Source organism: Eptatretus burgeri, chromosome 6 (genome assembly GCF_056783735.1).
Source record: "Eptatretus burgeri isolate ZD-2024b chromosome 6, Ebu_testis_v1, whole genome shotgun sequence".
Taxonomy (NCBI): Eukaryota; Metazoa; Chordata; class Myxini; order Myxiniformes; family Myxinidae; genus Eptatretus; species Eptatretus burgeri.
This window is the reverse complement of record NC_140966.1, coordinates 25,230,539-25,255,161: the sequence shown is the minus strand read 5'-3', so window position 1 is coordinate 25,255,161 and position 24,623 is coordinate 25,230,539. Positions and strand designations below refer to the sequence as shown.

Genomic DNA, 24,623 nt, shown 5'->3' with positions numbered 1-24,623 from the left:
CTCACCTGCATTTGTTTTTTTTCCATTTATTTATTTTCATCTATTTATATTTTCATTTACGGATGCTTTTCGATAGTTTTGTGATTTTTTTCCCTGGTGTGTCATCTTCAATATCCATTGACACGTAACATTTCAGCTTTCTACGTCACCCGGAAGGTACTGATCTTTAATATCAGTCAGTGAGTGAGTAGTTAAAATGAGCTTTATATCTCAGATGTTCTACTGCTGATTTTGATTTACAAATGTTGTTGTACAAACTTTATAAATGTGTTCACATTGTAATGCTACTTTACATTAGACAAAAATAATTGTCATTGAAACGTCAAATATTGCACATACTGCATCTTCTGAACCGTAGCCGAACAGGACTAAACTTTGTGTCAAAACTTTTTACACGGGAGACCTTGCACTGAGAAATTATAATGGGAAATGATTGCCATTCTTAATTGTTCACCATCCATAGTCATTCCTCACCTCCTCCACGTGACCACCCTGAACTCGGCCTTTCCACCGAGTTTGTAGTCCTGTATGCCAAGAAGAACTTACCGAACACGACCTGAGACCCTGAGAACAGCTTTCGTGCCATCCGACTGAATGCGAACTCTGTCACGGAATAGGGGTTTTGGTTTTCAAAATCAAATCGTGCAAACGCCAATTGGCGATCATGGAGTCTTTGCCAAAATTGGGGTTTGGGTGTATTTTAAATCTTTAAATGGGGAAAACACGGAAATTATTTTTCTGACGAGGAAAGGACAGATTGTGTAAAGGACAGATTTCCGTGTTTCCGCAGACATCTAACATCCCTAGCTATTGAAATTGGAATGACATCTATGGCCAAGGAGGGGGCTCGAGCCCCCCGTTTTGCATATGCATGTGACACGCTTTCTTACCTGAACAAACGCATAGCAAGGTTCAGGGTTCATTGAGTTGGTGTGGGCAATGGCTTGGTCTTGCCAAACGACATTGGCGGTTGAGCATGAGGGAACACACTCTGAAACAGAGAGTATGTGTAAATATTTAACTGTAGAATGAACTGTTGAAACAAACAATAGCAAAGGATTCTCGATCAAGTAAAACGGATGGTCCCAGAGTCATTGCCATTGAAAGGGGCAGCTCGAAAATATGCCTTCTGAAAGTTATTCTTCTTCTTCTTCTTATTGTTATTATTATTATAATTATTATTATGAACGAGAAGAAGATTTGCCGGTTTTGACCGATCCCGGTTTTTTGTTGCTTTTGCCATGGTCTGGAGTACTGAAGAGTGATCCCTGCCAAGACAATCATCTGAACAGACCAGGTTGGGCTCTCAAATGTAGCCTAAGCGACTTTTTTTTAAAGACGATACTCCAACTTTAGTTTTGTATATAGTAGGTGGGGGCCGTAGTGTGACTCCATGTGTGATCATGGAGAAAAGCTTGTCGCTTATGATGCTTAACGAGCTGTCAGTGATTGCACAATGTTAAACTTTCAATAGACTCTCATGAAGTGAAGCTGATGAGATTATCAATTTCTTTAATGTATGTTCAAGCCATAAAAACAGCTCCGATAGCAGCATACGATGTCGGAGGTGTTATGATTGTTTTCATGGCCCAGTTAGAATAACAATTATTCATAGCACTGTCATGAATTTATAGAATTACAGGTTATTCGTTGGGTTCAAGGGAACATTTTATCACCAGAATGTTATATTTACTATTTTGTTTTCCTTTCGCCATTCAAATGTTTCACTTTGTACAATTTATTTATGTTAGTATGTTTTTTCACACCTGTCAGTTCCCTAACCTGTAACAAAATATTTTTTTCCCTCCTGGACTGTTTTCTCCGACTTGCAACAGTGTTTTATAATATTGTACTGTAGCATTTAACAAGTATGACATGCTGTTATTCCTATATTTTAAGCCTGGTGTTGGCTTTATCGTTGAGGTGGCCGGCTGAAAGATCTTAAGGTTCTTTAGTTCGAGCCGCTGTCGGCCCGTTGAACCAACACCAGGTGGGGTGACTCAGCCTGTCATCCTTCCGAAGTCGGAAAAATGAGTACCAGCTTACTGGAAAAAGGTGCACTGTATCAGCGGCACAGCCACACCCCCAGAAAATGATGCAACCAGCAGCCATGTACTGCATATGAAACAACAACATTCCTATATTTTGACAATTATATTTTGTTTTGCTGTACATGCTGCTGAAATAATTTGACAACTTTTTTTTCTTAAAAACGGTCCTGCTCAGCAGAAGTCCAAGCTCATTGCAAATTTTCTTAGTTACGACACTTTTTGGGTTGTACAGGTGTGAATTTATGCTGATTATTCTCCTGCCATGGTGAGAGTAATTAAAGTAAGCACAATATTGTTGGTTGGATGTTCTACTCTTTTGGAACATCACGTCTCTGTTTGATAATAATAATAATAAATAAAAAAATTCAGTGTGAACTTGGCTTGCTTAGGTGCCTATCCTGTTCACTAAAAATATCAGTTATGTCACACACTTCTGATCAGAATATTATTTTCCAACGTTGATGTTATTCATACTTATTCCAAAGCAAACAGTTTAATGTACAGCGTATGGTTATGGCAGTCATGTTAAAATATACTCATCCTGTTAAATGATGGCTGGTTATTACTCTTACCGAAAGAGAGGGCATTGCGTTTGGGTCCATTTGTTTTTTTTTACTTGCAAAATCGAAGATTTTTCAAGTATTTGGTCAGTCGATTTTGTTTTTTCCGTTTTTTTTCTGTCTGTCTGTCAATCTCCTACAGGTCACAATTCTAAACTCATCATCACAAAACTTCGCCAAGTTGTAGAGGTAGTCTCAACTGAGAAGTCTTTCGATTTTGAGGTCAAAGGTCATCGGTCATGAGTTCAAATTTCTAAAATCGTCATTTTTCGTCCGATTGACTTGGAATTTGAAAAACATTTGCATAAGGCGTCATTGCATTGGGAAACCAACTATTTTTGAGGTCAAAAGGTCAACTCAAGGTCAAATTTCTAAAATCATCACTTTCAATCTGAAAAATAATCAATTTTCATCCGATTGGCCTGAGCTCGATTAACATTGTCAATTTTGGTTTGATGTATCAATGTCAAAATGGACAATTTAATGTATCCATGGCAACCTTTGGAGTGGGGTTGGATTTTGCAAGTATCGTGCTCTGCACGACATCTTTTTCTTGTTTGTTTGTTTGTCTGTCTGTCTGTATGTCCGCATATAACTTTTGTGTTTTTCTCCGAAACCCGCTTGTCGGATTGATACGAAATTTTCATCATAGGTGCGACTACTCATGTGGAATGTTTTAAGGATAATTATGATGTCATAGATCACATATTGAGGCAGCGTTTGTGATCACATATTGTGATCACATATTGAGGCAGATCACATATTGTGATCTATTGTCATAGATCACATATTGAGAACGTTACAGGAGTCACTCCAAATTAATATTTTTGATCTGGGTTCTTTTTGATTTTTAATTTTATTTAATTTCCACGTTAAAAAAATTGATGACGTCATCGGTCACGTGATTCGGCAGCCATATTATTTTAGATAAAATATCCTTCAAAACTGCTTTTCTGGAACCGCTTAATCAATCGATGTGAAACTTCACTTTTATGATCTTGTAGAGATGGGGAATGCATGTTTTAAATTTCAACTTGATCAATTAATTTAATTTATTTTTTAAATTGGATCCAAATTGTTTGAATGGATTTTATCTTTCAATTTAATCCCAGAGTCCTGATGTAGTTGTTTGAGCATTTGAGTCTGGGAGGCCGGTGGTTCGAACCCCGGCCGAGTCATATCAAAGACTAATAATCGTAGTGCTGATTCCTTTCTTGATGCTCAGCATTTAAAAAAGATAGAGCACAGACAAATAAACATATGTTGGCAACCAATGCACAGGCTTGATGGGCCTTATGGTCTCTTCTTGCATTGAAGTTTGTTGCAAAGGAACTCTTATCATGTTATTGTTATTATTATTATTATTATTATTATTATTATTATTATTATTATTATTGGCAGAGTTAAAATGAAGTTTCACAAATAAATTGATATCACTGACTGACATTCCTGAAAAATTGTTCAAATCTGCATTTTACAGCATCTATGCAAAGATTATTGTAAATGAACAGTCTTTATAAATGCGCTTAATACAAAGTACTTCAGTAAATAACAAGACCAGTGTCATTTTATAGTATCAGTCATTACTTTGTATGTCCACCCTTTACTTTCATGAGTGCCATCACTCTTTTCCCCCATGCTTCCGAGATATGATTAAAGCGCTTTTCCAGGAATATTGTGCCAAATATCCTGTAATGCTGTGCATTCCACAATTCTGAAAGGTTAGTTGGGTTAATCCTATCCTCCTCCTCCTCCTCCTCCTCCTGCTTCTTTTTCTTCTTCTTTTGTTTCCATGTAATCCCATATGAACTCATTGGAACTCAAGTCCAGACTCTCGGGTAGCCATTCTAACACTAAGAGCACACCAGCTGTAACTTTGTTCTCCAAATACTGTTTTACTCTCTTGGAAGTGTGTTTTATATCATTATCTTGTTACAAAATTAATCCTCTTCCAATTGAACGAGTTGCATGAGGAACTGCATGGTGCTATAGTTGTTACTTGTATTTCTTTTTTGTTAGTGTCCCATTGACTTTAACAAGTTTTCCTCTTCCCAAGTCCTCATTCGCAAGATTGTGTGGGGTAAAGTGTTCTTTGACCTCTGTACTTGTGAATAAAGAATGCAGATATATATATATATATATATATATATATATATATTTATTTATATATATATATATATTTATTTATATATATATATATATATATTTATTTATATATATATATATATATATATATATATATATATATATATATATATTTATTTATTTATAAATATATATATTTATTTATATATATTTAGATATATATATATATATATATATATATATTTATTTATATATATATATATATATATATATATATATATATATATATATATATATATATATATACATACATATACATACACATACATATCACGAGAAAGAGATTTGTCTGGGTGGGAAGACATATTCCAAGTGGTTGACAAGCTTGTAATTTTCTCAATGTCTGAAGAGAGCGCGGAAGTTGTAGCCTGCTTGTCTAAAGGATGAGGGATGTCACAGCAGAGAGTGGAGTCATCAGGAAATATATAAAGGGGATTTTCCAGATCGTCAAAGAGATCATTAATGAAGATTAGGAATAGGACTGGGTTCAGGACACTGCCTTGGAGCACTCCACCCTTGATATGGAGAGGAGATGAAAGGATTTCCATTGAGAACCACATGTTGGTTACAGGAGTAGAATAAGTCATTAAGCCATGTATAGAATTGGCCTTGGGTGCCATCAGCAGAAAGTTTGGAGAGTAAGGCAGGATGCCAGACTGTGTATAAGACACTAGATATGTCCACAGATTCGGCCCTGATCTCATGTCTGACATTGTGGGCCTCCATCCATTGTTGGGTGAATAGAAGCAACAATGCAACATGTCCAAGGTGAAGTGATCTGGTCCAAATCCAAATTGGTGATCTGAGATGAGGTTGTTGGGGAAAAGGAAATATTTCATATTAACTTTGGTTATGGATTCCATGACATTGCTGATGATTGGAAGTGAGCTGTTAGGTCTGTGGTTAAGGGGATCAGTTTTTTCACCTTTTTTATATAATGCAGTGACGGTGGTGGATTTCCAATCAGATGGAAGATGACCTTGGGCAAATGACAGGGTAAGAATAGCAGAGAGAAGATGCGCAAGAGCAGCAGATTAGGTTTTTAGGACACACGAGCTGATGCTATCCGGTCCAGTAACATAGTCAGAATCTAGAGTTGACAGAAACGTCTCCACTTTCTCAGGTGCAAAAAGTTACAGAGTCCAGCAGCAGTCAGGTACAACTGGGAACGGTTGGTGCAGAGAATGAGGTGTTGGGGCCACAAGATTTGAAAGGATATGCAGAATTGAGGCATTCAGCCTTCACACAAGCAGAATCTGCTCTGGTGCAATTTGAAGAGAGGGAAGGTATGAAGGAGAGCATACTCCAGAGACTGACTTAACAAGGTGCCAACAGGTGTTGGAGGAGGGAGACAGGTTTGAAAGTTCAATCTTCAGCTTGGACAGATGTTGTTTCCTGGCTCTTCTGAGAATGGACACATGCTTATTGTGGGCTTTGTGGAATGCACTGAAATTTGCCTTCCAGGAAGAGAAGGCTCGTTGTTTCAGAGTAACTGCCTCATCACAGGATTCGGTGTACCATGGGTGGGAATAAGGGTAGGATAACTGAAGATGATATGGGATTAATCTGTACATAAGAGAGAGCAAGTGTATGTGGAAGAATTAATAGTAGAGGTGGTAAATATAGGAGACCAGTCCAGAAGAGAGAGGGCTGCTTGCAGTCCCTGCCAATCTGCTTGAGTAAAATGCCAGACCTGCCAGCGGTTACACAGCTCTCTGAAAATAGTTATGTAAAGAGTTATGCTTACTCTAACAAGCATATGAGCAGTTGAACCAATTGGATCAGAGGAGGAGCAGGAGATATTTGTGGGGAAGTTTGCCATCACCTTAACCAAAAGGGAAGATTTGCCATTGGGAGAAATCCAAGTGGGAAAGTTTTCAGGTTGAGTCAGCCCCATGAAGTCACAGAAGTCCTTTGCTGAAGTGCCATTGCTGTTATGATAGGTACCAACACCCTGGTGAGATGGGATAGTGAAACTGTTTTCAACATGAGCCTCGTTCTGCATCTGAAAACAGGTAGAACAATAAATAAAATCGTCAGAACGTTGATCGAAGTATGCTAACTGCCATGAAATTATGGAGAAGCTGATATTTTTGGTGCTCCATCTTGGGACGCTGAAGTGTGTTCCTCCAATTAGAGTTAACAGCCAAAATGTTGGCTTGTTCATTCCTGCAGAGATAATTGTACTCTGATAAACATTCTGTTCATTACATCCATTATGCTGCATCAGAAGCAACTCACAGCTAATCTTATGTATTTACTTGAAAACTACTCATGAATGAATGATACCAATTAAGGGGCTCAAAATGGACTTGAAGACATTATATACACGCACATATGCACTCTCTGCAGACTTGGATAAAATTACGAGCTGGTCAAACACTTTGAATATGTCTTTTAATCCTGACAAATCTCACACTCCGACCATCTCTCTCCAAAAGGACTGTCTGGCAACTCCCCCACTCCTACCCCTCACGCAATATATACTTTCTTCACAATCCTCTCAAAGAAATTCTGTCGTTTAAACACCTGGGTCTCACTATATGCCATGATCTTTCACGGGCCAACCTCATTTCAAAGTTGACCACTAAAGTGACCACCATGTCTCTCCGAAAGGACCGTCTGGAACCCCCCCCCCCCACCATCACCATGTACTTTCTCAACAATTACCTTGAAGAAGTCCTGTCATTCAAGCTTTTAGGTCTCACTATCTGCAACGATCTTTCCTGGGAAAGCCACATCTCCAAGCTGGCCTCAAAAGCCAGTCGCTGACTGAGCATCCTATGTCGTTCAAAGTCTTTCCTAGGCATACCTGAGATTCTAACCACATACAAAGCTTTCATCTACAGTCTGATGGAGTGCTGCTCCCCCCTCTGGGGTGGTGCTCCTGCCTCACACCTAGCTCAACTTCACGCTGTGGGAACCAAGGCTTTCAGGATCATTGGCATCTCCTGCCGATGAAGCTGAGTCTTTGGGTCTCTCACTCTCTCTCACCGGAGGCAGGTCGGTGGTCTTTCTGTATTCTACCATCTCCTCTCTCGTCTTGCCCCCCTCCCCCTTTACTCTGTCTGTGATCTGTTCCCCCTATATTTCCTCAGGGTGCTGAAGGTCTGCCAAGAAACCCCTTCTGGTGAAACTGCCAAAATCAAGAATCACTGCTCACCTTCACTCTTTCATTCCTCTTTTTTTCTGCCTTTGGAATAAACTCCCCCACTCTCTTCAATCCCACTCCTCCCTCCAGGCCTTCAAAACAGCTGTTCACCACCATATCTTATCTTCCCCATCCAAAATCTTGATCTTTACTACCCCTGTTAATCCACCCAAACCCACCTCCTTCAAATTCCCTGTTTTCCTTCCTGAAAGTCCCTGTTGTGTCCATCTTGTTTACCCTGCCCCATCCCTCTCCCTTCCACAGATCTCCTCTTCTCTCTGCTCCCTACTGTTTGATGCTTCCCTCTCCTGCCCCTCTCGTCTCCTGCCTTGTTATATGTTTCTGTGTATTAGCTCTTACTTGAGCCTCGACATGGTATACCAAAAAAAAAGAAAATGCCACAGCTATGATATGACCATTGTGACTTTTTGGTTGGAAAGACAAATTGCTTTGCAATGCAAATGTTAATTTTTGTTCTGCAATGATTCGTGGAAAAGCAAAATTTCCCCGAGTGAAAAGAATGAGTATGTCCAGTTGCTTCCTTTTTCAACACACAGAGAAATTAGGTTACGCATATAGGTCATGGATGTAAAGTGGTAGTGTGCTATTATTTTGGCATTTCAACAAGTCTTTTTTTGAAATTGCCTTCTGAAACCTTTTTATTTCTCTTGGTTGTTCTTTATTATGTCTGATTTTTAAAATCTTATCTGTATTTCTGCTTTGACATCCACCCCCTGCCCCTCCTCTCCCAACCTGGTAATGTCTGGCAGTACTATCACCTCTTCCACCACTGTCTGCGATTTCCCCAACACCTGACAAGGGTCTTTCACCTGGTTCATCTTTGGTAGAGTTGGATTCACCGCATAGAGGACCAACTCGTGTGGCTCCTCAGCAGCAGCAAGTGGAACACCAACGTGGTGAAAATCATCATCAGCAATCAAAACACTGGATACATCTTGAAGACATGGTGACTTCACTTATCTCCACAGCGCAGCAGCTGAAAGCTTTGCTTGAAGTGGCCAAGCAAGCAAGTGTTGGCAACACAGCAATGGCTGGGTTGTCCAGCTGCATGGAGCTGTCCTCAGAGTCACAGGAGGTGAGCCTTTCAAACACTATTTGTGACTGAATGAAAGAATGTTTTCACTTCAACATGTTAGGAAAACTGTAAAAAGGTGTAACCAAGTCACTATTTCATGTTGCCAACCATAACTGATACACTATGTTTCTATAAAACCATTCAGGTAATTTTTCTTTCATTTTGCCTCCGTTTCTCCAAAAAGATTAATGTTGTACTTAAATGCCAACTTATCACCATTTTCTTTTTGGCTTTTTAAGTTGGCAATCTTATTGCACAGCACCTTTTTATGCCAATTTCTGTGCCATTCCAGCTCTGGAATAACAAGCTGAGCCATTTTATCATTTGTCTCTGCCAAGCTTTAGGAATACTGTACGAGCTTGTGCACATTTGTTTTTAGCTCGTCGATGACAGAGTCGAGATGAGCTGTTAAAGCTTTAACAATATCTTCCTGTCAGACAGTCAGGCAATGAATGGGCCCATTAATAATTTTTCGGTTTTTTCCCTATTTCTCCGAGGCAGCTCAACGGATCGTTTTGAAACTCTGCATGACAGTCCATGATGTCAGTGCACAAAAACGATTGGAGCCTTTTTAAAATTTCCATCCAGGTGGTGAGATAATTTTAAACTCAAAATGTAATATGTTTGTATGTCCATCACATATTGTGAGATTCCGTAATCTCATGAGACTGTGAAATAAATTTAAAAATAAATTATGTTTTGTCATTATTTAAATTTAACCTCCTAATCCCTCTTCATTTAATTTGATCTTAATCATATACTACATGGCCAAAAGTATGCGGACACCCCTTCTAATAAGTGGATTTGGCTATTTCAGCCACACCTATTGCTGACAGGTGTATAAAATGAAGCACACAGCCATGCAATCTCCATAGATAAACATTGGCAGGAGAATGGTCCATACTGAAGAGCTCAGGGACTTTCAACATGGCACCATCATCGGATGCCACCTTTCCAACAAGTCAATTCGTGAAATGTCTGCCCTGCTAGAGATGCTAGAGTCAGCTGTAAGTGCTGTTATTTTGAAGTGGAAATGTTTCGGAGCAAGAACAGCGTAGCCACGAAGTGGTAGGCCACACAAGCTCACAGAACAGGACCGCCGAGTGCTAAAGCGCGTAACGAGGAAAGATCATCTGTCGTCAGTTGCAGCACTCACTACTGAGTTCCAAACTGACTCTGGAAGCAACGTCAGCACAATCACTGTTTGTTTCGAACTTCATGAAATGGGTTTCCATGGCCAAGCAGCCGCACACAAGCCTAAGATCATCATGCGCAATGCCAAGCGTCGGCTGGAGTGGTGTAAAGCTCATCGCCATTGGACTCTCGAGCTGTGGAAACGCGTTCTTTGGAGTGATGAATCACGCTTCACCATCTGGCAGTCCGTTGGACTAATCTGGGTTTGGCAGATGCCAGGAAAATGCTACCTGCCCGAATGCATTGTGCCAACTGTAAAGTTTGGTGGAGGAGGAATAATGGTCTGGGGGTGTTTTTCATGGTTCGGGCTTGGCCTCTTAGTTCCAGTGAAAGTAAATCTTAATGCTGCAGTATACAATGACGTTCTAGATGATTTTGTGCTTCCAACTTTGTGGCAACAGTTTGGGGAAGGCCCTTTCCTGTTTCAGCATGACAATGCCCCTGTGCACAAAGTGAAGTCCATCCAGAAGTGGTTTGTTGAGATTGGTGTGGAAGAACTTGACTTGCCTGCACAGAGCCCTGACCTCAACCCCATCGAACACCTTTGGGATGAATTTGAATGCTGACTGCGAGCCAGACCTAATCGCCCAACATCAGTGCCCGACCTCACTAATGCTCTTGCGGCTGAATGGAAGCAAATCTCCGCAGTAATGTTCCAACATCTCGTGGAAAGCCTTCCCAGAAGAGTGGAGGCTGTTATAGCAGCAATGGGGGGGGGGGACCAACTCCATATTAATACCCATGATTTTGGAATGAGATGTTGGATGAGCAGGTGTCCACATACTTTTGGCCATGTAGTGTAATTTAATTTCACCTGTTTATTAAATTTTAACCTATTTATGTCATTAATGCACTCTTGCGTTGAATAATGGGAAATAATGGGGGAGGGGAGGACAGAGAGTTGGGTTGGGGGAAGAAAGGGGACAGTCCTTGTAGTCTTTTTTACCACTCAGCCCGAATTGGGCTAAGGGGTATTGTCGTCACAGGCGTTGTCCGGCGGGCGTCCGGGCGTCCATCCGGGCGTCTGTCAACTTTTGGTTTCCGTCAATTTTGAGAACGCCTTGTCAAATTAAATCCATTTTTGCAGGGTATGTTGGGGTTGAGTAGAGGAAGGTTCCTTTCGAAAATGGGCGCGCTGCCATTTTCAATGTGGCCTCCATGGCAGCCATCTTGAAATTGGTTTCCGTCGATTTCGAGGAGAGCGCCTTGTCCGATGAAATCCATTTTTGCAGGGTGTGTTGGGGTTGAGCAGAGGAAGGTTCCTTTCGAAAATGGGCATGCTGCGATTTTCAATGTGGCCTCCATGGCAGCCATCTTGAAATTGGTTTCCGTCGATTTCGAGGAGAACGCCTTGTCCGATGAAATCCATTTTTGCAGGGTATGTTGGGGTTGAGTAGAGGAAGGTTCCTTTCGAAAATGGGCACGCTGCGATTTTCACTCGCCGCCATGGTAGCCATCTTGAAGTCTGAATGATTTTCGATATGATGTCCAACGTGCTCTAACTGACTGCATCATCGTGATATCACTGCTTCCTTTTACAATGCATGGGCTGAGGGGTTACGCCCGCTTTGCGGAGCTATTTTTAGTTCCTTTCTTGCTTTTCATCCTTGAAAGACCCTTTCAACACTTTAGACGCCTAAAGACCATATAGACCCCCTAAGACCCCATACACCTTAAGACCTCAACTACTGTTGGAATGTACCCTTTTGACTTTTAGACCCTTTAGACTATTAGACCCCGAAGGACCATTAGGATCCATTTAGACACTTTAAGACCCCTTCAACACTTTAGATCGTCTCGACCCATTAGAATGCTGAGACCCTTTGACCCTTTAAACACCTTCGACCTTTTAAGACCCCCTTTTAGACCCCTTAAGACACTTTAGATTAATTTAGGCATTTACATCCTTTAGAGTTTCAATGATGTAGACCCATTAGACCCTAACTACTTTTGCAACGTACCCTTTTGACCTTAAACCCCCTTAGACCTCACAGACCTTGAGACCCCTTTCATCTGCAGACCCTTTTGACCTTAAGACCCCTTTAGACCTTTTAAGACCCTGTTGACACTTTCAACACATTGGACCCCTTTAGACCATTACACCTCTTACACCCTTTACACCCTATAGTCAGACTCTCTTGATCCTTCAACCACTTTAGACCCCTGAGACCGTTTGAACCCTAACTAATATTCCAATGTACCCTTTAGACCTCTTAGATACCAAAGAACCTCAAGACCTTCAGCCCCCTTATGACCCTTTAAACCGCCATAGACCAATTAGACCTTTACTCCCTTTCGACCTCTTTAGACCTGTAAACTTTGTAGTCCCTTTAAGACCTTTTTAGTCCTTTTATGACACTTTAAACACTTTAGGGTTTAGATCCTCACACCCTTTAAACCCTTATACCCTTTAGAGTTTAGAGTTTAGACCCTTCGAGTTGAGACCATTTTACACCCCTTTCGGGTCTAAAAAGGTTTAAGGGTCCTTTTGCTGGACAAAAATGAATGGAACGTTTTGCATCAATTCAGGAGCTGCACATCCTGCATAAGTTTTCACTGCAATTTTCATGAGATAATACAATTGTGTTATCAGGCCTTTCAGCCCCCACGGGCCCATGATTTTCCATCCAATCAAACTGGAAATCAACTTTATCACTTAATGCACCCAAACTACAACTGCCCTCCATCGGGAGACAAGCATCTGTCCCACTTGGGACTATTCGTTTTTATGGTGATCAGTAGATTTTTATGTCACTCATGAAATGAAAAGTGTTGGTGTATACCACAAATGCATATCCAATCTCAACCAAACTTGCCAGGGGGACTAAGGAGGATCCACACAGCAGAGGTTGTAGTGACTTGATATATGGTTTTTTCTGACACCGGAAGATAAACCAGATTTTTGGGTTCCATATTGTATTTATAACTAATTGGGGTTGAGTATGTGCTGAATGAAAATATTGTATTTGTTCTTATTCCATCATTTAATTATAGCGACATCAATCAAATCACAGTGAATTAATACCGAATTTATTCCTGAGGATATTTGAATGACATTATCACTGTAAAACGTCCCATTACTTTCAATCTTTTTTGAGGAGAAACCCAATAACTCTCTAAATTAATTATCAATTGTGAAATCAACCTTGTAGTTATTTTTCAGTTTAATCGTTGATTTTGAAGTATGTTTTTGAATGTCTATAACAATATTTTTTGGTTCATCACCCTGCTCTTTCATAAGATGAGCAATTTTGGAAGATATTTGAGAAATCTCATATGCTCCAGGTGAAACTGTTATCGTTTTGTATCCACTTCCCAGATGATAACTAAACTTGTCATTTTTTCTCAGTGATATTTAATTAGGTATTTTAAGTTTCCATGGACAATAAAGACGCCTCATATTCTTTTGTTGCATCAAGTTGAAGTGGGTATGGGAATGAAGATGTGTGGTCGCTTGTTGTGAAATTAAAACCAAGGATTGTGCTTCTCATCATATTTAATATGGGATAAAATGTCTCTGTATTGACATTTATTAATTATTTTCATTTTCATAAACTGGTCTAAAATGGCTGATGCTTCATTAAAACAATTGTTATTTCCAGCCTTCTTACTACCTTACAGCAATAATAGTCGATTAACTAATTGTGATGGGTCATTTGGAAGAAAACTAACACCTGAACCAAGGCTACTTAAAGCCTGAATAATGTGTTTCTTCTTCTCATTCTTCCCACTATTACCAGATAGACAAACCTTATAATTAAGAGAGTCCAGCAGATCAATATATATTATTCCATCCTTATTTTTCATACCAATGGTTTATCAAAATACTGTTGCAAATTCGCGCCCGCCAGCGTGCGGACAGCCACGTCACTCGAATCGCGACCACGTCGCCCACCGGACGGACAATTCAGTCGTGACCCTCCGGGAACTATCGCCCGGAGCCAGTCACGAGTGGGCCTTTCGACCTCACCACAATCGTGCCAATCGGCCACCCGCGTAGGATAGGGTTGTTCGCCAAACTCGACCTACCTAAGTACCCACGCGGATTCTAAACCGGGCGATCGTACCTCGCCGCAGGTCGACTCCGGACACGAGCCGCTTGGGCGGCCCGTTCTATACTATCAGGATAACCGAGCGGTGTTATCTTCGACCTCGACGGTTCAGATTATTTACCGGGCATTTTGCACCCACTACGAACCCTTTACGTGAAGCAGGATGGAGGGTCAATAAAGAAAAGACGAGGCGAAACGGGAAAACAGTTCACACAATGCACATTTATTTCCCGGCACACAGAGAGCACATATATACAACCATACTGTCAAAATGGAGATATAGCAACCAAAACAAAAGCAACAACAACGCAGAGTTACTACCGACTACGCGCACACACGGCAACACTTATACAGTTCTACTTTACAGACGGCGCCAACACACATTTACACAAAAGCAAAGGAAAGAAGCCAACCTCATAGACAAGGGGGCAGACAGGCCTGTAGGCCAATTATGCGCGTGACCTGGAGGAGCGGCCAGGTCCGCGAGACCGGGGGGGGGGGGGTCCTACCCGCATCCTCGTGACGCGTTGGCGGGCGAGCCGCAGATGTGGCCACGTGGCTGTGCCCCAACTCCGTGCTCCCTGGTGGGTTTCGTTGGTACGACGTTTGGAGTGGGGTGGGAACGGGGCCCCCTTTTGCACTATCTCAGCGCGGGGGGGTAAGGGGAATTGTTGATGCCCTGGGGGAGGGAAATGGCTGGCTGGCTTGGGTCCCGCAACGAGCGATCCCACACCGCGACCTCGTCGCCGACCGCCGTCCTTCTAGCCTCGTACCCGAGCTCCTTTGCCTCTTCCCGCAACTCTTCTCAGCCGACTCCAGAACCCAACTCTCTCGATGACACTCTCTTCCCCGGCTCTCTTCCACTCTCCAACCAAAACTGACTCACTCTGCCACGATTCGCCTTGCGCTCGCCGTTTTATAGGCTGGCAGGAGCGGCTAATATGCAAATATTCGGATCAGGATGACCTCGGGGGTGGAGCCACGCTCGCCCATTGGTCGGAGGAAATGGGGGCGTGAACCTCCCCTGATCCTAGAATTTGCATATATCGATTTCACACAGATGCGCCTGGAGGCGGGGCCAAGCCGCCCCGCGCTTGCTAATTGGACGGAGGAGAAGTGGGCGTGTAGCGTTCTTGATCCGAATTTTCCCTCGTAAAGGCCGCTCGCGGCTCGGTGCGCTCGGCACCAATTACCGAATGGGCCCAAGACAGCCCGACGTTCAGTGTTCACAGGTGGTGCGGGAATGGCCGTAGAAGGAGAGAGATGAAGGTAGTGGATGGTTTTCGGTGGTGGTTGATGGTTATGGTGCCGTTGGGAATGGCGGTGATGCGATGTTTGCGGGATTGAGTTGTGAAGGTAAAGGTCGTAGCTGTTGGCGTTGTTGTTGTTGTCGTCTGAGGGTTGGAGCATGGTTGTAGTTGGTGACGATGGCTGGCATGGTGGTTAAGTTGGTTGTTGTGTGATGGTGGTTGGTTCAAAATAAAGATAGAACAGAAAAACGCCTTACTCAAAGGATCGCAGCCCGAATGAATCACATAAATTCCCTCTATACAACGGGTTTGGGCTAACTACACATACACTTAGAGATATCTCACCTACGGGCCCTGAATGGTGGTTTGCGAATTTCCACAGCCGTAGCACTACCCCCTCCCCTTTTTACAGACTCGTCCCGAGTCGTCAAATTTTCGTGTGCCATCATGTGTAGTTCTCCCCTCGTATGTTTTTCCTATGGATCCCTGAGTGCGACATTCATGGTATTCGTGTCCCCAAAATAAATAACCTGAGGGCTGAGTAACTAACTAAACAAACCCACTCATACGGACGACTTAAATAAAATTGCCGGCGCTAAGACAGACATGTCGGGGGTGCACTCATATTTACAGTACATCTTAACCTTAACTTACAAATTTTACACTAAACCATGGCCCAGGATCAATGGACTCTGCAAAGAGAAAGCAGTTAGCAGGGAGCCAGGCTGCTCGCATGCATTCTCTGGCTCAAGCAATGTAGGTGGCAGGGAACGTGGCCGGCTGCTCACACGCAGTCCTAGGCCTCCCCCTTTTAAATGGGTGCAGCGAACAACGGCGCATGGGCTGCACAAATGCAGTCTCCTGGCGTGGCTGCCTACAGGGCATTCCCTGCAGTACGCGCGACGTTCTGACGCAGCAAACAACGTTGCACGGGCCGCCAATGCGGCAATGAACAAGGGGGGGGGGTAAAGCAAAATTGAACGGGGGCAAAAAGTAGATGAGGGCAGTGGGCATGGCATGGCAAAGCAGCAGGCAACCACAGCCTGCAGAACAAGGCCGTTGCAGGCAAACACAGCCGGCAGATGAACTGGCCGGCACAGGCCTTGCATTAAAAACAGCCGGCAGATGAACTGGCCAGCACAGGCCTTGAAGCACAGCAGCTGCAGACGATCCGGCCGGTACAGGCCTTGCAGCAAAACAACAGCTGCCGATGAAGTTGGCCGGCCTTTGCCTTGCAGTGCATTTTGATGGAGGGAGTGCGGTGGTGCTGGCCACTCGGAAGGCGGGCTCAGACCTACCTACCTGTCTCCCTCCCACCTATTGCCTTTGCCTGTCACTGTACATACCCACTCCCTTAATTTGTAAAAACCAACTTAGCCCCAATTAATTTTTTTTGTTTTATTTTCTTTTGATCTTTTTACTCTTCCCCACTATAAATCGTCCCCTAACCCGCTTTATGTCTCGGTTCCGCTAACCTTTCGTCCCCTAGCCTACTCCCAACCCCTTCGTTCCCTTCCCGGAGGGGAATGAGGGAGAGCTAGCGTCCTGTGTCGATGCCCAACTTAAGCCTCAGGATGGCCTCCCCAGACTTCAGCGATCTTAACCCAAAGTGGGTCCAGCGGCCCACAACGAGAGCAAAGGGATGGATGGTGCGGAGGGGTACACTTCCTAATCTACCCTAACCATTAACCTTTAAACTACCCCGGGGCTTTCAACAAGCGCCTCTTGCTTAATGTATTGGTTCTAACAACCCAGATTCCCATCGCCCGTGTTGGTGTCCTTACAATTTTGGGCCTCGCCCCCCAATTTTCTCTCCGGCCCCTCACACGGTTTCATGGCTGGGACGCGTGGCTCCCTTGGCAGGCACGACCCTCTGCCGATTCTCCAACGATGGCACCCCCGGGCACTACACTGCCTCCGAGCCTACCAGCTCCCTAAACACCGGGGAGTGCCCTCCCTGGCGACTCCCCTGAAACACTCACGTGGCAGGCTGGCTTCCCGGGCCCCTTTCCGAGGGTCACCCGTGCCCACAACACTGCCCACGCGGCTAACGGCACCCCGGGCCCCCGCATCTTGCGGGCGCACCCGTGCCCACTACGCTATCCCGGCCCCCCATGGGCCCTTGGCCTACTACGGCCAGCAAGCCTGGTGCCCGGGGTACCCACTCAGCGATACTCACCTTTCGCAGCCACGCTCCCAGCCCATCAACAGGGCTCCTGCACCCCTCCAAATGGGTATCGAGCCTACACTCCCACCAACAGCAAAACGACTTCCATTTTGTCAATTTAACTAACCCAGCTAACTCACTTTACCCTGACCCCGGCGTCCCTTGGGCGGGAGTCACTCCTCCCCCCAATCACTCATCGCACCATGCATTCCACATTCGCTCCACTCACACAGACCCTCTGGCGTCACTCATTCATCATTTACTCACCTCACTACTCTTCAACACACACACCGCTGAACTCTGCCAGCCTTCTAATTACCTCCCCGAACTAACTCATGCTCCCACGTCATCCCTTACACTACAGCACGTTCCTTTTAACACTACGTAGCTAAACTACGTCCCTACTACACACACAGTCTGTCACCGTCTCCAAATAATCCATTTTCCCATCTCTCTTCCTAAATCTGACTTAAATCCCTCGAACTAATCCATTCCACGGGCCCCATGAGGACTTACCCCTGCCCCATGAAGCCGGTCTGGCTAAGCCAACCCTTCCCCCTAACGAGTGTTATCCTGTGCCCGGGCAGGGGGGGTCTTCCACCCCATGCCCGGGAATCCTGTTCATCCGAAAGCGAGGCTTGCTTTTTATTTTTTTTTTACAATGTGCAGCACCAGCGCGGCAACTCGCAACCTGCGCACCAGCGCTGCAATTCACAGCCGCGCACCTTTGGCGTGACGTCATGGCAGCTGTTCGCGTCCCTCGTCCCTCCTGGACGGTACCATCTGGCAGGGATTCACCTTCCTGCCAGATTACAACTATACACGCAGCCATGACGTCACCCGGCGCATAAAAAAAAACACAAGCCCCACGTCCCGAGGGGTTCCCCACGCGAACACATGTGCTCTGCCCATTGGAGCTTAACACACACGCCCGCGTGGAGAACCCGTCCGGTCCAAATCCGAAATCCTGCCTAAACTTTGTCCGTCACGGGATCGGCAACATTCACCGGGCTCGTTTCCGGACCGGGTTTCACTCCCGCAAGTGAGCACGTGGCGGCCTCATGCGTTGCACAGCACGGACCTCGCGCTCGCTGTTCGGTGAACCCGGCGCGGTCCCCAATCCAACTACGGCCGCTACTCGGCCCCTGTCCCTCTGTCGCTGTCGTCGTCGCCATTCAAACCACGCACACCTGCGTGTTACGACGCTCACACACCATTCCATCATATTCACACTCGGAGACGCGGTTGCGTGCTCCCGCATGCTGACCGACATCTCCCTCACATACCGCTCTCTCACACACACAGTCTCCCTTGCACTCGGCCATTCACTCACGCATGCCACCTCCCTCGCACACGTGGCTCCACTCACTCGCGGCCTTTCACTCACTCGTGCCATTTCCCTCACACAAACCATACCACTCACACACGTGGGGGCACTCACCCGCGGTGTCTCACTCACACACTGCTGTTCGCACACGCATGCCGTTTCCTGCGCGTACGTGGTCTCTTCCACCTGCGGTGCCCCTTTCACACACGGCGTGCTGGGAAGCACGCTCTCCGGAACACTCGCGACCACACCACTCACACACGGGGTCACTTCCACACACGGGGGGGGGGGGCACCAACACCTTGCACTACACACACCGGGACAACCACACTGGGGATTTGTGCCACCCCAAGGGTTTCCGGGGCCTCTATACCCCCCGAGCTGCACGTGCACCTGTCCACAGCACCCGTCCCCTCAAACTCGCTCGACAAGACCGAACTCACCTGGTCGTGAGTCGCCTCAAGGGGGCATACTCCCTCCCCTCATTCCTGTAGGAGGCCATCCAGCTGCTCGCACCGGGTCCCCAAACAGTCCGCCAGCATGCCCCCATTTTCCTCCAATAACTCCGTGTATGTGTGTGCGTCTCTAACCCCGTCCAATTCACCCTCTATCTCCCCTGTCTCTGTACATTTATTAGTTTCTGTTGTCTCCTCGTGTCTATTAGTCTCTGCTTCTTTTTGGCGTCTTTCCCTTATCTTTCCGTAGGTCAACCTTGCTTTCTCCTTAAGTCGCTCCCGTCCTTCCCTCTGTTTCACTCCTTGCTCTTTCACGATCTCCGCGTACCTCATCCTTGCTTTCCGTCTTAATTGTTCTTTTCTCTTCCTCCCAATTCCTTTCACCTCGTCTCTCGTCTCGCACGTTTCGGTCACCCCATTTAATTTTTCCCTCTTGGTCACCGTCACAGTTTCCGTCACCTCCACATGTCTCGCCCAATACGTCGCCTGAATTAATTTCTCCTCACCCGCCTCCATTGCGGGCCTGACAACCGTTGCACTCCTTCCCAGCTCGTTCGCTCCCACACGTGGCGTCGCCATTACGCACTCCGTTGTCCGTGCTTCACTGCACGCTATTGCCTTCATGCCCGCTTGCAGGCTTCGGCCTATTTGCTGCATCTCACCCCGCATTTCTTCCATTTTCTTTACCATTCCGCTCTTCACCTGTTGTAAATTCGCATTCATTTGTTGCGTATTCACTGTTATTGCCTGCAGAATCCTGTCGAGTGCACTTGGTTCGACAAGGATCGGGGGGTCTTGGCGGAGAGGGGGAGGGGAGGTGTCATACGCCGCGGCCGCTGCTATATCTCACCTATGGGCCCTGAATGGTGGTTTGCGAATTTCCACAGCCGTAAACAATACTTTGATTCACCCCTCACAGTTCAACCTTGTTTTCCATCTTTTGTGAGAAGAAACATTAATCTGGGAGCTCATTTAACAGGGGGTTGAGCAGAACTCATGAACCTTAATTCATCATTAAATATCAATACCTTTTCTTGAACAAGATGAAATATTGCTGGTTGTTCTGTTGGAATGAGTCCTGCTATGGTTTTTGAATCCGCTGAATATTCATTGTTTTGAAGAGCATTCACAATATAATCAGGGGGTTGATTAATCTCTTCCAGTTGTTGAAATAATCCTTCATCATCATATTCTAATTCTCCTACATGTGCATAGCTCACAAAGTGGGTACACTACTGTTACACAAAGGGCAAAAAAAAAAGTTTTGGGAAACATGAAATGCAACCCATTACGTTAATCTGCATGCATTCAAATAGCTAAATCTAAATTTTTAGACCTGCAGCACGTCCGGTTTTAAAGTTAGCACTGAATATATACAACACTGTAAATACACGTTCAAATTTCGAGCTTGGTGTCAGCGTTATGTACGAAATCAGATGAAAAAAACAACATAAATATTATATTTTGGGATAAGAAACAGATAATTTTTACTCTGACAGGAAAAATAAAAAACAACGCATTTTGAGAGAGTCCGATGTTATAAATTACGAAGAAAACACAGACGAGTTCAGTAGCAAAGAAAGCCACACTTGTAAGCGAAAAATAACGTTAAAATCGAATCTATTTCTTTCGAACTTTTGAAAATAATCACTTCAAACATGAAAAGAAAAACATAGTTCTTACCTCGAGGGTCCTCACGAATCACCCAAAAAATTCTAGCGTTGGTTAAAATGAAGAATTATAATTATCAGACAAATGTGAATCACCTCATTCGGCTCGCCGTCCTCATACTGGATTCGTACATTACGGCTCTCGCAAAGACATGGACACGAAGACTGGACACAAAGAAATGCTGCGCTCGACGGTGAATGGAAATGTGCTGACACGCTTGCAAGTGCCTATTATATCCATCAATCGGGGAAGTTTGTAAGACGGCAAGATTTTCTAATGCTCGCGTTATTTGCTTCCGACGAGAGTTGATGATTCGTACATAACGGGACTGACATGAAAATCAAGACAGGATTACTTGCGGTCCGAATTATATTTTCTGATCACAATTTTGATCTATATTTTTCTGCCATTCGACTCTGTCATATTTCCAAGAAATTAAGGGAGATTTAGAATATAAATCATAAGAAACATTATCAACACTGGCTCCTTATTTTTCTCGATGCAGTGGACACGAAGCCTTATGTCTTCTTCTTCTTCTTCTTCTTCTTCTTCTTCCAGCTGCTCCCGTTAGGGGTCACCACAGCGGATCATCCATATGATCCGCATCGTGATTTGGCACATTTTTTACACCGGATGCCCTTCCTGACGCAACCCTGGTCACGTCTTGCGACACAGGGATCTGGTACACCTATTTTTAACCGGGGTATACACCGGCCCAGTACACTGGTACTCATTTCGCCAACCTCGGAAGGATGACAGGCTGAGTCAACCCCCTGGTGTATTAATTCAGTGGCTCAACGGGGCTTGAACTCAGGACCTTTTGGATCCTAAGCCACTGCCCTAACCACTGCGCCAACACCAGGCTACACGAAGCCTTATGTACGAATCCCTTATTTCATCAGATAGGGTAGATGCCAGAAAACCCGAATAGGGAGACAGAACATCATCAAAACATAAAAGAGACACCAAAGTTCACATTCTGAGTCACCACACTCAAAATAACTGTCACATAAGAAACGTACAGTAAAATAAAAATTTTACCAATCAAACTAACATTTCTAAGGTTAAAATACCCATATTCTGTTGCTTTAATTCATCTATAATAAAACAGGGAAATGGAGAGTATGATATTGCCGGTTTCTACAGGTTCCCCAAGATGTCCACTTTCATTTCTGACCATTGATGGTGTTTGTCTAAGTTCCTCATAATAGTTTTATGTGGAATTTCCCACAGACATACCACAGCATACCCACTTTGTGAGCCATGCACATATGCTCTAATTCTAATTCCGTCATTTGACTGAAATCGTTTAACATTTGAAGTCTTTTAGGAGTATATTCTATTGTGGGAACTGTGGAAACATCTATAATTTTTTCTTGGGAAGTTTTAAAAGTGGTTAAAAAAATTTATCTTTTTTCTTTCAAATGCTTCTTCACCCGTTCGTTTCTGTCTGTGTTTCTTCTTTATGTCTTCCTGTTGTTTTCCAACTTTTGAAACCAACTCTTGATGCTCCTTAAATCTTGCTCTTTCTTTCGCATCCATTTATTTATTGGAAAATTTAATTCACTGAATTATAAAGGTCAACAGGGAAATTTTACTTTTCTTCATCATTAAAGTAGATGTGTTCAAATAAATCCTTTTCTTTAAATATTTCATCAAATTCTTTATTAACATTAATACGAGTTGTAATTTCTTCTTCACTAATACTTGTATCTCTGCTTTTCATACGTTTGTGTTGAGTTTCTTCATCAACATCAAAACCGAATGATAAAATCTTAACCCCATTACCACTCAGATGTTTAATAATTTGTCTCATTCCTTCTGGATTAGTTTCTAATATCCCAAGACCACCAGATTTTAGTTTCTTTAACTCACTCTTTCAATGTGAATATTTTGTTGTACCAAGAGAAACCTCCTCAAATATTTGACCTTCATTCCTCAATCGCATATGTTCCTCCACTGAAATATAGTAATAATCTTCACTTTCTACTTCTCCAGGTCTTATTGCTCAAGTTGTTATTGATTCAATTCGTATCACGGGCTGTTTTTTAAGCAAATTTAAAATATTCTCATTTGGACTATACAAGAACCTTGATTTATGAAAGTTTTTTTCCAGAAGCAGATATACCCACAAGATTTTAATAATAGTTGTCATTTATACACGTAATTGTTTCTTCTTCTTCTTCTTTCGGCTACTCCCGTTAGGGGTCGCCACAGCGGATCATCCGTATGATGCGCATAGTGATTTGGCACATGTTTTACGCCGGATGCCCTTCCTGACGCAACCCTGGTCGCCTCTTACGACACAGGGATATGGTACACCTATTTTAACCGGGGTATACACCGGCCCAGTATACTGGTACTCATTTCACCGACCTCGGAAGGATGACAGACTGAGTCAACCCCCTGGTGTATTAATTCAGTGGCCCAACGGGGCTTGAACTCAGGACCTTTTGGGTCCCAAGCCGCTGCACTAACCACTGCGCCAACACCAGGCATCTACCCGTAATTGTTTATAAAATAAAAAATATATCCCTTAATATCTCATCTTGTTTCACAACAATATATTTTTTTTTCAGTCGTGTGCTTCATATAATCCCCAAATTCCTTTTTACTTCATAATGTAGAAAAATTGTCTCTCCAAAAATTGTTTATATCTATTGAATTTAACTTGAATAAAATAAAAGTACAGTATTAGCAGAGTTTCTTATTGAGCAACGAGGAAGTTGAAAGTATGATTGCCTAAGATAAATACAATTACAAGAAGAATGTCTCCCTCTTGTGTAGTCGCTATCCATTACCTTTTGGTTTCTCTCATTAACACAATCATCAAAGATAACGAGGTTCTTTTTTGATTTATCCAAATCTTGGGGAGAAGGTATATCATCCGTATTATCATGAAGAATACAAATTATCGGTTTTGATTTCTTTTTATATCTCTGTGTATAACAAAATAGTTGTATTATATCTTCAATGTTGTAATCATTTAGTTTATTTTGAAGTTTAAATTAACTGATTATATCTTCTTTTTGAAGACCAGCATTAAAACCTTGTGAGAGTAGTTGATATTCAGATTGAAACTCGAATTTGTGAAAGTTATTCAATTATCATAATCGAAAAAATTGGGAGTAATGAGCATCTTTAAAAGTAAGCAGGTTTTTCCACACCCGCTTGAACCAACTATGAGACATCTTAATGAATTTGGGAGATTTTTATGGTTGTTAAATTTTATCTTATTTTCCAAAATGGGTAAAAAAATCATTCATTTATATATTTGGAAAACAGGTTATTTAATTTATTATTGGCTTTTTTAGAAACTATATTTTATCCTAAGTTCTGATTTAATCTCAAGATAATCCATTTTTTTATATACAACATCTTGTGTTGATATTTCCCTGAAAATGGCAATCGTGAATAATATATAACAGCAATCCTTTGAACATTTCTCTAATACGTTCAGTTTCTTCCATTGTAAGGAAAGGTGTGTTATCACCCTCATACTTT

General features: G+C 43.3%; 1 protein-coding gene across 2 annotated transcripts in view; it reads left to right on the top strand.

Annotated features, from left to right (window-relative positions):
- Window positions 1-24,623, top strand: part of LOC147024416 (deformed epidermal autoregulatory factor 1 homolog) — a 328,494-nt gene that overhangs the window by 267,563 nt on the left and 36,308 nt on the right. For both annotated transcript variants that reach the window (XM_085884328.1, XM_085884329.1), the window contains exon 9: window positions 8,678-9,003. In XM_085884328.1, the coding sequence (XP_085740454.1) occupies window positions 8,678-9,003 (326 nt within the window). The remainder of the gene's footprint in view (window positions 1-8,677; window positions 9,004-24,623) is intronic.